Source organism: Anabrus simplex, chromosome X, assembly GCF_040414725.1.
Source record: "Anabrus simplex isolate iqAnaSimp1 chromosome X, ASM4041472v1, whole genome shotgun sequence".
Classification (NCBI taxonomy): Eukaryota; Metazoa; Arthropoda; class Insecta; order Orthoptera; family Tettigoniidae; genus Anabrus; species Anabrus simplex.
Genome location: NC_090279.1, coordinates 106,611,704 through 106,625,982, shown reverse-complemented (window position 1 = coordinate 106,625,982; position 14,279 = coordinate 106,611,704). Strand labels below are relative to the sequence as shown.

The 14,279-nt window shown below is 42.6% G+C and overlaps 1 protein-coding gene across 3 annotated transcripts in view; it reads right to left on the bottom strand.

Moving 5' to 3' along the window:
• The window catches only part of Tao (Serine/threonine-protein kinase Tao), a 549,291-nt gene that overhangs the window by 168,910 nt on the left and 366,102 nt on the right, over nucleotides 1–14,279 (bottom strand). For all 3 annotated transcript variants that reach the window (XM_067158891.2, XM_067158894.2, XM_067158892.2), the window contains exon 10: nucleotides 12,028–12,344. In XM_067158891.2, the coding sequence (XP_067014992.1) occupies nucleotides 12,028–12,344 (317 nt within the window). The remainder of the gene's footprint in view (nucleotides 1–12,027; nucleotides 12,345–14,279) is intronic.

Here is a 14,279-nt window from a genome sequence, read left to right as displayed (position 1 = left end):
TCGAAGAAAAGATTTCCCGGATCAACCGTCCAGAAATTCCAGTCCCATCAACGCTAAATCCTCGATAAATCATTTTTTTAATAAACTGTACCTCACGAAAGGACGGCTATGGCATATTTATGGATCTTGGCGTTAATGCCCCGTCACAATGATAATTAAAGCAAGTACTGTACCGGTCCTGGAAAAGCGATCGGCGTTGAACTTGCATAACGGACCACCTTAGCATCGCATTCGGGTGGTATTGTTTAGAGAATCTCGGAAAATCATAAAGCAGAAAGTGGCCACAACAATAATTGCAAGGAGACACGGCGCATTTCAACAGCTCTGCTTGAAGACGGAACGAGTTTCGTCGAATGTTCGTACTTATAAAACGTCCATATTATGTCCAGGGTTAGATGTTTATATTTTTACATTTTTTCGTTTGTACTGCTGAAGAAGTTTTCGGCACTTTGCTCAGCGCACTGCAGAGTAACTGGGCTTTCAGACAGGAATCGAAACTGCTCCTTCTTAAAACAAATTCAGTATTTTTTATATTATCGTACATGATTATGTTAGCGAGACCAAAACATTCAAAAAACAGAAAGCCATGGGAGGTTTTGGGATTGCCTATTACTGTAAGACTGGAAATTTTACGTTTTCGTGTTAAAATACCAAAAACCACAGTCGTTTTATTTGCGCACGTTACATTTTAAATGGTCGGTATCATTTCAAACTTGTACTGACATGTGCAGCGAGCGCGCTTTACAGATGACCTCAAGGTCACGAATAACCGTAATTTCTGAAGTTTTGATATTTTTTTTTTTATCTTTCCAATTTGATTGGATTTGTGACGCGCAGAACTGAATATAATGCATTCGAGAACTTTTAAGAATCGGTACTTACATTTGAAACCATGTTTTCGAGTTCAACATAACCTTTAAAAGTCGATGTAGGCCTAATTTGCGCGGTACGATAATTTCAGAAACTGACTACGAACAATATACCGGGGACCAAATTACAATGAAAGATTAAGAAATGAATGGATTTCGCCATCATTTTGGGTGCTTTTGTATCTAATGTGCTTTATTTTATTAGATGAGAGAATTAAATAAAAACTACTTGTGGTCGATTGTCGTTTGGCTTGGCGTTATTAGATTTTTCAAAGAGTTTGGCTAGCCTAATCAAAGTTGCTGAACTGAAAGAAGTTTTCACGGGAAACTGACGAAGATTCCCCTGTAAAACTGAATATAAAGTCTCGAGATATTGAACTCTCGTACCGGTAATTAATGCGGTTTCGCGGTCTAACATGCCCACCTCTCATCCAGAGGGCCCGGGTTCGACTGCGACCAGCTCAGGCAATTTTACCTGGATATAAGTCTGGTTCCAGGTCCACTCAGCCTACGTGATTACCTTTAATTGTGGAACTATCTAATGGTGAGATGGCGACCCCGATCTACAGAGCCAGGAATATCGGTCGAGAGGATTCGTCGCACCTCGTAATCTGCAGGCCTTCGGGCTGAGCAGCGGTCGCTTGGCAGGCAAAGTCCCACTGGGGCTATAGTTTGGTTTGGTTTGGTTTGGTTTAGGAGTTTTTGTAAGATTATAATTATACATATTTCATTTTTGTGATGTTTAGCCAAATTGTTGATGGTTTTCATTCATTCCCAGATGTTCCGTTTTCCCGTGTTGTACGTTTTATTTTCAGGGTCCCTCGAAAAACGGAGAATCGATTTTTCACTGTATTTACTTTTTTTTTCTTTTCTTTTTTACCTATTCTGGAACCTAAGTAGCATAACGATATTGTCAATGCCGATTGAAATGCACTGTTTTTTTTAATGCTGAGCCCAAACGGACTTATGGTTTTAAAGGAGAGAAGTGATAGCCGAGGTTGGGGCGGGGGGGTCAACATACTGTGTTGCAATACACACGGAAGCAAGAAAGTTCCTCCCGTCATAGGGAAGTTTGATAAGCCATGAAGTTTTAATGGTGTCCGACACTTTCCGTGCAAGTACAAGGCACCTGAAAATGGAGAGCATTTGCACAGGGGAGCCAGCATAATTTGTTCTCGTCTTTGAATCGTGTGTGTTTTCCCTTTCGTTACGCGAGATTACTTTTTTCTGCTAGTTGCTTTACGTCGCACCAACACAGATAGGTCTTATGGCGACGATGGGACAGGAAAGGCCTAGGAATTGGAAGGAAGCGGCCATGGCCTTGATTAAGGTACAGCCCCAGCATTCGCCTGGTGTGAAAATGGAAAACCACGGAAAACCTTCTTCAGGGCTGCCGACAGTGGGGTTCGAACCCACTATCTCCCGGATGCGAGCTCACAGCTGAGTGCTCCTAACTGCACGGCCAACTCGCCCGGTCGAGGTTATCTTAGCCTGTGATTTGTCCATGTGCATTATTTGAATAATGTAAATGCACCTTGTTGAATACATTTCAGAAATAGCTTTTCCATGGCATTTGAAAGGTTTAAACTGTGAATGAAGGTGACTGCAAGCATTAATGGGTGTTAGAATACTTTGTGACGCGGCAAGTGTTGTCATTTCTGAATTACGAGAGAAGTGCCAAGGTGGGAAATTGTACAAGGATAGAGTCACTGTACTGTGTTGTAATGCAGAAGGAAGAGAGAGACTTTCTCACCCCGTCATAGGAAAGTTTGGTAAGGCACGGTGTTTTAAGGGCATCGGGTACTTTCTGTGCAAGTGGAGGGCATCTAAAATGCATACAGTACAGTGAACCAATAAATACAAGACTTGCACAGGGGAGCCAACAATGATATCTCCTCATCTTTGAATCATGCATTTTTCTTTCGTTGTGTGAGATTATGTTTGTCAGTGTCGAAGTACATTATTTGAATTTTTCTGTAAATGCACCTTGTTAGATACATTTTGGAATTTTTCTTTTCCATGGCATCTGAAATGTTTAAACTGTGAAACAAGGTTAATTGAATGCAGTAACGGGTTTTAGAATATTTTGTGACGCAACAAGGGTTGGCATTTCTGAATTAAAAGTTGGCGGTTAATTCAAAATCACGTAATTCGAAAATCATTTTTGTGTCTCAACGACTTTGGATAAATGAGGTTTTACTGTAGATATGAAATAAAGCCTAGACTTGTTCTACAGACCCTGACTGATACACACTCCAAAGTTAAATTCAGAGGCAACATGTTGGAAAGCTTCGAGATCAAAACAAGAGTCGAAGTGAATGATTTCCCACTCTTGTTCAACTGTGTCCCACAAAAAGTTGTGAGGGAATGGCACAAAGAACTGGTCAACTTGGGTGTCCAGAGTGAGGTCTACCTGGGTCACAGGAGGGGAGGTCTGAGAGTAGATTACCTGACCCTTGCAGAAAAGGCACTGATCGTCGATTCTCTGGAAATAGCAGTGAACCAGGTCAACTGTCTCCAAACACAAAAAGCCAAAGTGGGACTCCAAATGTCACCGGAGAAGATTAAGTACTTGACGAACATCAAAGAGGCTAATGGAGAGATGTCACTAGAAGAGGGTAATAGAGAAATCTACTTCAGCTGTCTTCTCCAGAAGATTTAACAAGCTGGAATTGGGCTAGTGACCGACTCAAAACATGCACACCAAGCAATCCATGTCATGCAATATGAAGGCGACACACTACAAAACAGATTCTTCTCTTTTTAGAATTTTGCTGTACGTTGCACTGACATAGACATGTCTTATGGCGACGATGGGATAGGAGAGAGCTACGAGCGGGTAGGAAGCGACTCTTGACTTATACTCCGCATGGCCTTACTTCTAAATTGAAGTTTCGCAAAACAAATGAGCATTGCCTTTCCCCTCCTGCCAGCATGCTACGCCCACGAGAACAGCTGATGCAATACGACCGCGGTAAACAGCCCTTCTAAAATGTAATACCGTACTCAGAAAAACTAATGAATATGGATCGAAAACAAATTCACAAAAACTACACTTTCTAACAACATTTGACACTAAAATAGAATATTTTATTAAGAATGAAAGAGAATGAGGAAATAACACATCACTCACCGCTAATGGCTGGCACAGGAAGGTTGTTATGGCCTACAAAGGGAACACACTACTGATCTCAGGGACACTGGAACCCTCCAGCAATATGAAAAACACACTAATTACTGAAGGAAAATGGGAAAGATCGCGAACCGCATCGAATAGCATACAGTGAGATAGTGTAACCACGTGGTGAATGTAAATATTAGAGGTGACAACTAGTGAATTGAGGTGGGATAGGAATGTAGAAGAGTTTGAATTGAGTGAATTAGGATATGTACAAGGTTTAGGTAGGATAGCACGAGGAATGTAGTGGACTGTAGGTATAGGATACGAGGTAGGTAGCCGGTTCATATCACTGGATTCCTGTGGAATTATTAACAAGATATAGTTACACACTTAAATACACAATGCAGGAACACTCGCTACACATATGTAACTTCACATAAACTCCGAATGTGCTAGTTGCATTGACTACTATGTCATCGTCCTCACTACGCGACAGCCTGTCCGTATCCCCTTCATCTCACTCACTCGCCGAGTCTCGTCCCCGGAAGTGGCAGGTAGTCTACCGCATCCTGGTGGCAATACAAATAGCATTGTCATCTGACCTCTGGCGAGGGCTTGCTAAATTAGGGCTAAATTAGAGTGGAAGCAAACAGGCAAATTTGAGTCTGGTGATCAAACATGCCGCCCACCAAAAAAGGGTTAAACACTTTTTTTCACACAGAAAGCACAAAAGGAACAATTATAAAGGAAACTACAGTACAACACACAATGTTCAGATATAGTCTCCTTGAGAAGTGGGAAGTAGACAAAGTTTTGAAATGGGCCTTTTAAATACTCCAGAAGAAGTACGGATAGTGGTGATGCGTACTAGTCCATCAGCACCAGGGTAGACCTGATCAATTACTGCGAGCTTCAAACACAGTGTCGTCTTCCTTGACAATTACTAGTGTAAAATGCTTACAATACAGTAATTATTTCAATCCACCTATTCAATACAATTTTGAATACAATAATACAATACAATTTTGAATAGGTGGATTGAAATAATTACTATATTGTAAGCATTTATAGCAAATTTCAACACGGGCCTAATCATGAGATTAGTTACGTGTAATTACTAATGTGACAGGTTGCACATCATTGTTTGATAGTGTCCATTTACTCCGCTGCTGCAGATGGGAGAGGTAGTCTGTTGACCACGTCTTCCAGAATCCCTGGAGCTGCCGTTGTAGTTGTTGCCATCTAGACAGTACATTGAGGCGTACATTACTCAGATCTGGTTCGGGAAGGGTAGTGATAGGTCTTCCAATAAGAAAGTGACTGGGAGTGATAGCAACTAGATCGTCAGGATCATCGGATAGGGGGACTAGAGGCCTAGAGTTAAGACGTGCTTCGATTTGTGATTTGAGTGTTGCCAGTTCTTCAAAGGTAAGGTATGCCGTTCCCGTCACTCGTCGAAGATGATGCTTGAATGATTTGACACCAGCCTCCCAAATGCCTCCAAAGTGTGGAGCCTGAGGCGGAATGAAGTGCCACTGAATGCCTTTAGTGCTAGCGAAGGTTGAGATCTCTCGATGATATTCTTCGTCGAACAATCTCTGCAGTTCCCGAAGTTCCTTGTCGGCGCCTACAAAGTTTCTGCCATTGTCCGAATATATGTGCGCAGGTCTCCCTCGTCGTGAGATGAAGCATTTGAGAGCAGCAAGAAAGGCCTGGGTAGTCATGTTGCTAACAATTTCCAAGTGAATAGCCCTAGTAGCCAAACATACAAAAACTGATACATAACATTTCAGCTTTGCACTGTTTGTACAAGAGCCTGATTTCATACACGGTGGGCCAGTGTAGTCAGTCCTGCAGTGTAGGAATGGATTGGCAGGTGACACTCTGTAGCTTGGCAACTGCCTCATTAGTTGCTGGGCATTTTTTGCCTTGAGCTTATGGCAGATAAGACAAGGGTGTATGATTTTCCGAATGGTATTCCTTCCGTTTGTTATCCAGTATTGCTGTCGAAGAGAAGAAAGTAGCAATTGACACCCAGCGTGTGACATTCATCAATGTTCGTTCTCGATAATCAATTTAGTTAGATGGTGACTTGGGGGTAAGATTATTTGATGCTGTTGGTTGCAATGGAGCTCCGATCGTTGTAATCTGCCCCCAACTCGAAGAAGTCCTTGCTCGCAGACAAATGGATTACGGGATATAAGCTTGCTCTTCTTACTAATCGCCTTTGTAGTCCGAAGGGCATCAATCTCTCCACCATATGCTGATGCTTGGCCACTCTTGATACATGCATATAGTCCACAACGTAACTCTTGAAGGTCTAATTCGCCAGTCTTCCTTTCCGCAGGACGAAGTTTGGCGTTGGCGGCAAATCTGAGGCAGTATGCTGTCACCCTCTGCAGTCGTGCAAGCTCAGAGAATCGCTTCATGAACTCATCTTCAGGTTGAAGCGCTAAGAGACTGACCACTGGCTTCCGCTGTTCTGGGATGTCCTGAGTCTCCGCAGAAGGGATTGAATCAGGCCATGACAGAGTATCCTCCACAAGCCACGGTGGTCCATTCCACCAGAGTGATTTAGCGATAAGGGTGTCTGGGGTGAGTACTCGTGAAATCAGATCCGCAGGATTATCTCCTGAAGCAACATGCTTCCAATCAGCAATTGATGTGCTGTCTTGTATCTCTGCAACTCTGTTGGCAATAAAAGTTTTCCACCGTGTAGGCGATGCTGCAATCCACGAAAGAACTATAGTCGAATCTGTCCATAAATGGATGCTGCTAATAGACAAATTTAAGATTGATGTCACCTTCTTGAGAAGATGAGCTAGAAGCAATGCTCCACATAACTCTAGACAAGGAAGGGAGACCTTTTTCAATGGAGCGACCTTTCACTTAGCACACAGTAGCCTTGTGATACACTCACCCTGTTGATTAACCCTTCTCAGATGCATCCGAAAACCCATGCAATTGAATGTTAGTGACAATGCCCTCCGCCAACACTAGTCTGTCGATTTGAATTCGACTATCAAGATGAAACTGATTTTGCAGTTGCTCCCAGAAATGAAGTAGTTCTGTCAGTAGCTTCTCATCCCAACCTAAGCACAGTTGCCAGAGTTGCTGCAGGAAATATTTGCAGGAGATGATGAATGGACCCATCAGTCCCAACGGATCGTGTATTGATGCTATGACTGCAAGTACCTTTCTTTTTGTAACAGGTCCGTTGACGTCAGTATACCCAGTACCATTCACAATCTGCAGTTGATCAGTGGCAGGATGCCACAAGAGTCCTAAAGTTTTGACATTATTGCCGTTATCGAGTTGAAGGGGCAACTGAGCTTCTCTGTATTCCGGAGGAACAGCTTCGAGTAGTCGTGGATGATTGAAACACCACTTTCAAAGTTGGCAACCTCCCCTTTGAAGGAGATCGATGAGTTGTTCTTGCATTCGTACAGCTTCCTCAAGGGTTTCTGGCCCAGACATGCAGTCGTCCACATAGAAATCTCTCTGGAGAATTTCTGCTGCCTTGGTTAGACTGATAAGACTCCTCAATAGCGAGCTGGTGAAGGCACCTAATAGCGAGAAAGGGTGCTGAAGCTGTTCCGTACGTGACTGTTTTCAGCTAAAATTTTCATTTTACTGTAATCCCAGTTCAATACAGAACAAAATGAAGTTTATAACTTTCACTGTTTTCAGCTGCTAATGTCTTATAGGTTCTTCCGGTGATCGGCGCCATACGATTCTCTGAAGGTTGCAGTCACGACTATCAACATTTACTTGACGATACATCTGGCGAATGTCGGCTGTAAAGCACACTTGGTGAGTGTGGAATCTTGTAATGATGGACCAGATATCTTGCTGGATAGTCGGCCCAATTCGGAGGATGTTGTTGAGTGATTTCCCACTAGCAGTGGTGGCAGAAGCATCAAATACAACTCTCGTCTTCGTAGTAGAGCTTGCCTCTTTAAGAACCGGGCGATGGGGCACGTAGTAGCTATGTTCATTAAGTTGCGACATGTCGATGGCTTCCATATGTCCCAGAGCTTCATATTTCTCTAAGAAGTTCACGTAGTCTTTCTCGAGTTGGGTGTTCCTCTTCAGTCATCTCTCAAGATGATGAAGCCATGACCTAGCAATTGTGAGCGAGTTACCAACTTCTGTTGAATCCTCGCGAAGTGGAAGCCGTACAGTGAATCTTCCCTCAGCATCTCGCCTGGTGTTGGCAGTAAAATGTTTCTCACACTCCAGATCACCCTGTGATCTGATTGGCTGATCGATGTCCTCTAATTCCCAGAAACGTTGAACCAGATGGTCAAGGGAATTGTCACTCGTGGCGAAGAAGGTCTGTATGGTCTGTGGAGGTGCTTTAGCCGTTCTGTTTAACTGAAACCGCCCTGCAAGTATCCACCCAAGTTACGTGTTCTGGAGAACAGGATAGTCACCTCGTCTCACCCGTCTCTCCGGTCGAAGAAGCTGAAAGAATACCTCTGCACCAATTAGCATGTCAATACGCCCAGGTTGGTTGAAAGTCGTGTCGGCTAGAGGGAGCTCTTCCGGTATACACCAGTCAGCAAAGTTAATATACGATCCTGGGAGATCAGCCGAAATTCTTGGCAACACAGCACAGTTGATTTCCACTTGGTTATCGCTGTGCATGGAGTGAACATTTAACGGTAGCGGTGACGAGATTTTGTAGCAGCGTTACTTATACCTTGTATTGGTATTCGGTTTCGAACCTTCCTTAAGCTGAGATGTTCTGCACAGGCATTTGTAGTGAAGTGTGACTGGCTACATGAATCTAGGAGCGCTCTACAAGTTTGCAATCTTCCATATCCATCACGTACTTTAACCAGGGAAGTGGAAAGTAATGGGTTTGAGGTTTTGCCTTTAACGAACAATACGTTGTTGTAACAGTTCGTTGCTGGTCGACATCAGCGCTGCTGTGTCTTCCAGGCAGGGCTTCAAGTTGCCTTCGCGGGACTGGTTGATTGGCTCGATGAAGTAGAGTGTGATATTTCAAGCCACATGAATAACAGGAGCCTGAAGAACAGTTACTAACGATGTGTCCAGGCCTAAGACAATTTGAACACAATCTATGCTGTTAGACAAAGTCCATTCTTTGTTGGACATTGCTGCTAGAAAAATCTAAACATTTGTAAAGTGGATGAACACCATCACAAAATAAACAACTATTGCCAGTAGAGACATAAGCCTGTCTTACTGCTTTGGTGTGTTTGATGTCAGTAGCATGCCGTAAGTGGATGTCTGATCTGATTTAATGAGTTAAAGAGCATGGCACCTGTCTTCTAAGAATAGACATAATTCGTCTAATCTCGCAAATTTCAATTTTGATGACAGCTCCCATTGTTTTCTGCTGGTCTAATAAATTTGTTGCAGAATCAACTGTGATATGAAAATTTCATGCAAAGGAATATCAAGTTCAAGTGCCTCAAGTGCATTTAGATGACTTGAAACTTGATTCAGAAGTGACCGTAGATCCGTCGATGACTCTTTACTTACAGATGGAAGGTTTAGCAGGTTCTTAATGTGAGATGTTGCAATAAGTTTGGGGTTATTGTATCTTTGAAACACTGTTTGCCACGCAATCTTAAAATCTGTGGTGGTTATGGGAAGATTCTTAATTTGGTTATGTGCTTCACCAGTAAGTGAGGATAGCAAATAATGGTGTATATCTTCAAGCGAGTCATTGTTTATAACTGAACTGGTAAAAGTATCAGAAAAATGACGAAAATCAATAATATTGCCCCCAAATGATGGCAATTTAATAGTTGGAAGAGCTAGTTCTCTCTTGGATGAACCAGAGTGAATATCACTTGTTGCACCAGAAAAGTTGCCTTGTTTCAACCGTGCTTCTGCACTCTCTTCTATTAATGTTGTAATTTGATCTACTACGGCATAGTACGATTCTAAATTATCACGATCTTCACTATGATCTTCAGTTTCATCCTCCAGTTCTCTTTTATCTTGGGCATTTTCATACCTTTCTCGTATTCTGGGTAGATCGTCTAGTTTTGCCTTGATTGCATTTATACTTGACCCTGCTTTAAAGTTAACTACGAAGTTGTGCACACGTGTAATACTGGCTTTCGCTAGGCCTCTAGTCTTAACAAGGAGTTGTTTTTCTTTGGAATCCATAGTGGGAAAGAATAGGAATCAGAAACTGAGTTTGTACTTACAGTAGCTGCGTAGGGTACTGCATCGAAGTTGGTCTGCGTGGCTGTCGCATTTCCTCTGGCGCTGACAGATCACTGGTTGACATAAACTGGACCAAAGATGGCAACGTCCGAAGTGGAAATCACAATGGCGGACAAACTGACCGGAGTTGGAACAAACATGGTTGCAAATATGGCTGCTATCAGGAGCAGTTGTATTCTTTGCCAAGATGGCTGCTATGACGCTTCGGTCCCGCCACAAACACGCGTGTTGCACGTTGACGAAGAACCCAGTGAAATCCGGTCTACGAGGACCATGAATTGAGGTGGGATAGGAATGTAGACGAGTTTGAATTGAGTGAATTAGGATATGTACAAGGTTTAGGTAGGATAGCACGAGGAATGTAGTGGATTGTAGGTATAGGACACGAGGTAGGTAGCCGGTTCATATCACTGGAGATCTGGATCTGTGGAATTATTAACAAGATATATTTACACAGTTAAATATACAATGCAGGAACACTCGCTACACATATTTAACTTCACATAAACTCCGAATGTGCTAGTTTCATTGACTATGTCATCGTCCTCACTACACGACAGCCTGTCCGTATCCGCTTCATCTCACTCACTCGCCGAGTCTCGTCCCCGGAAGTGGCAGGTAGTCTACCGCATCCTGGTGGCAATACAAATAGCACTGTCAAATTGTCACTGCTAAATTAGGGCTAAATTAGAGTGGAAGCAAACAGGCAAATTGGAGTCTGGTGATCAAACAACTAGGTTTTGAAATCATGCTCTGACGATATAAATCGATATGAATGGCAGCTTGGAATTGGTTGGATGTCCATGCTTCAGTGCATAACCACCACACAGAGCCAAAATCTGAGAAAACGTCAATTTTGAAGTAGAGCCGTATGGAGTATAATTGAGGTACAGCCCCAGCATCTACCTGGTGTGAAAATGGAAAACCATGGAAAAACCATCCTCAGGGATGCCGACAGTGGGATTCGAACCCACTACCTTCCGAATACAAGCTGATAGCTTGCTTGGTCTACTAAACAGATATCCGTCCTGAAGCCCTGTGTGCCATGGAGCGTCTGTCACTAAATTGTAAAGGCTTGACTGAAAACTTGTAGTCAGGAAGAGAAGAATTCTCCATGATCCTGGGCCTGGTACTGGAAGGTGGGGAATACCAGACATGTTATAATTGTAGACAGAGAGGTTCTGACTGCAGCAGGAAAAGGAAAGTAGCCTGTTCACTTTCTGGCAAAACAAAATTCATACCACATGGCTGATGGACACTGAGAAGGACATAACTGTGGAACAGATGCTGAAGAAACTATATGGTCTTCAGGAAAAAGAAACACTGAGGAAGAAAGGAGTTCTACTGGGAGAAGATCAGACAGTTGAACAAGCCTGGTTCGAAGTAGGACTATTCAAAAGAAGAAAAATGTCAGAGTCTCCAGTACAGACCCCCCATGATCGAGGTGGTGAGATACTGCATACAACCTAGTAGTGACGTACAGTACATTGTCATGTTCTATGGCTATGCAGTGTGTCACAACCTTAAATTAACGAGAAACTATTTTGTTCCTACGGTGTTTGCTCCCATTATATTTCTGGCAGACTGCTGATGTATTTACATGTCTTTTAGAGAATATGTACAGTTTTTGATGCAGAAAATATACTTCGTTTGTGAATCATACTTGGATTGTTGTGTGTTGCGGAAACTTGTCTTTTAAATGGTGCTACAAAATGTCAAAGACCCTGTACTACAGAAACTATAAATAACAAGAGAACAAAGAAGATCATAGGCTGGGAAGTTCAACACAAATGAATTAATTAGTAGAATGAAACACAGACTACTCACTGTAAGGTGGCATCGCGCTGTCTCTTCGGCGTCGACTCATCGAGGCTGAGCTCTCTCTTCCAGCGCTCCTTGTTTGCCTTGTACTCCTTCTTCTTCTGTGCCTCGAATGCCTTGCGGTCCTGCTCCTGCCTGCTGGTGATCTCCTTCTGTAGCTTCTTCTCGGCAGCCATGTTGTGTTTCAGCTTGCGCTCCAGCTCTTGCTGATGCCTCAACTGAAGCTTCTCCAGCTCCTTACTGAATTGCTGAAGCAATGACTCGTACTCTTTGTCCAGCAACTGCTTATGGCTCTCCATCTCCACTTTGCACCGCTCCTCCAACTGACAAGCACAAAAACACCACCATAAAACAACAAAAATCTTCCAACATAAAAATTTAGTATTTTGATGGAACTCAAGGTTTCTCCCATAACTTCAAACAGTGTGCCCTGATCTCAACTCTGGAAAAGATGCCTGCAGTAGAATGACTTGCATGGCAGTCTCGGGAAGACAGGCAATCTACTGTACAAGCCTTTAGTTATCTCCAAAGAGTTGAGAACAAAGTTTTAAAAAGAAATTACTTCAAACATACAGGATATTTCATAACTCCCGACAAACTCCCCCAGACAGTCCCACGTGACGCTCAGAAATCAAATAATCTATCAGTGATAACTTAAAACTTTTACAATCTTTTATTGTCAGCTAAATGCCGTACATGTTTCAAGAACCTATATGTTCTCTTCTTCAGCGGCTGTATAATCTACTAAGCATTCCCAAGACTTGCTAATATCTTGCCTTACAAATAAACTAGGAAGACACAGTTTGATACACTAGTAAATAACAACTGTGAGAGCTGCAAAGTTTGACAATTGAGTTTGACACACACTGTATTTGGTACAGTATAGCTTTCGTGCTATGTGCATTTGCGAGCTCTCTCGTCAACATTCGAAGCCGATACTGGAGTCAATTAGTAATACCCGTCGACTGCTGTACTCAAAAGAAAATTTGAAATGAAAGAGGACAAGACGTTTTCGCAATAAATGCATAAATAACATGGCCGATAGCAGTTGTTAACTCGTTAAAAATAAAGGGTGAAGTAAAGGATCTCTTAATTTTAATGGTATACGTATACTGAAATTAAGTAAGAAAGTGATACACCTCAAGATATGGCAGGGTACTATCACTGATTTCAGAGGGTAGTTTATATTTTCTCACGTCTAGTTAAATTTTTAGTAAGGTTATAATTTCTCTACATGCGTTTAAAAAAGGTTTCCATGATACATACACGGTTAGGTTAGGTGAGCCGTTTGAAAAAGGAAACTGAAATGTTTGCCACAGAAACCTCTGGAGTGATACCGTATTTCTTCGAATCCAAGACGACGTTTTCTTCTCAGAATCTCGTGTGAAAAATCAAAGGTTGTTTTGCATTCGTGATCTGATTAGTAATGAACACTAGTGCTGGCAAGCGAAGGCGGTTCTCCGTTGATTGAATCAGAGATACGATTGAAATGCCCCATCCGTTTACCTCCGGTACTACCGACGAACGGCGAGCATATTTACGGAGGGGAACGGAGAGCGGTGGTAGTAAGAAGGGTTGGAGAGGTAAGGGCATCCGGAGGCGAGTCATACGATTCGTCACTAGCCAGTGCTCGGAGACAGGTTTGCGAAATATAGACCAAGTAACTTACAGCTGGGCACGACAGTAAACAGTAGAACGGATTCGTGCAATCGCTCGTTGTGTTAAAGGTACATCTGGCATTTTCCAATGCTAAAACGGAAATCGGAGGTATGGCATTTCTTTGAAAGAGAAGTCAGTAGAAAACAGGCAAAATGTTCTTTACGAGGTCGGTTATATGCGACAGGTGGGGGAACATCGAATCTTCTGGACCATTTAAGACTTTTCCATAAGGAAAATATTGAAGCAAATGCTGATAATGATAGTGGTAACACCGTAGTGATGTACTGCGAAGATAGCGAGGAAAAGAAAAAAGATTGACAAAATGCTAAGGAGATTCATTGTAACTGATATGTTGCCATCTATTCTGGGTTAAGGAAAATACATCGAAAGGTCTAAGTGACGTAGCCCTCTGGTATCTTCCTATTCCAGTCACCTCTGTACCTGCCGAAAGAATTTTTTCAATGGCTGGGCTGATCATAATGGATCGGCGAAATGCACTCTCTCCAGAATCAGCTAATAAGTTTTATTTTTCTGAACGGGAACAAAACGTATTTAACCGAAAAATGCACACAGTTCGTTTGACTTATGCACACACCTAG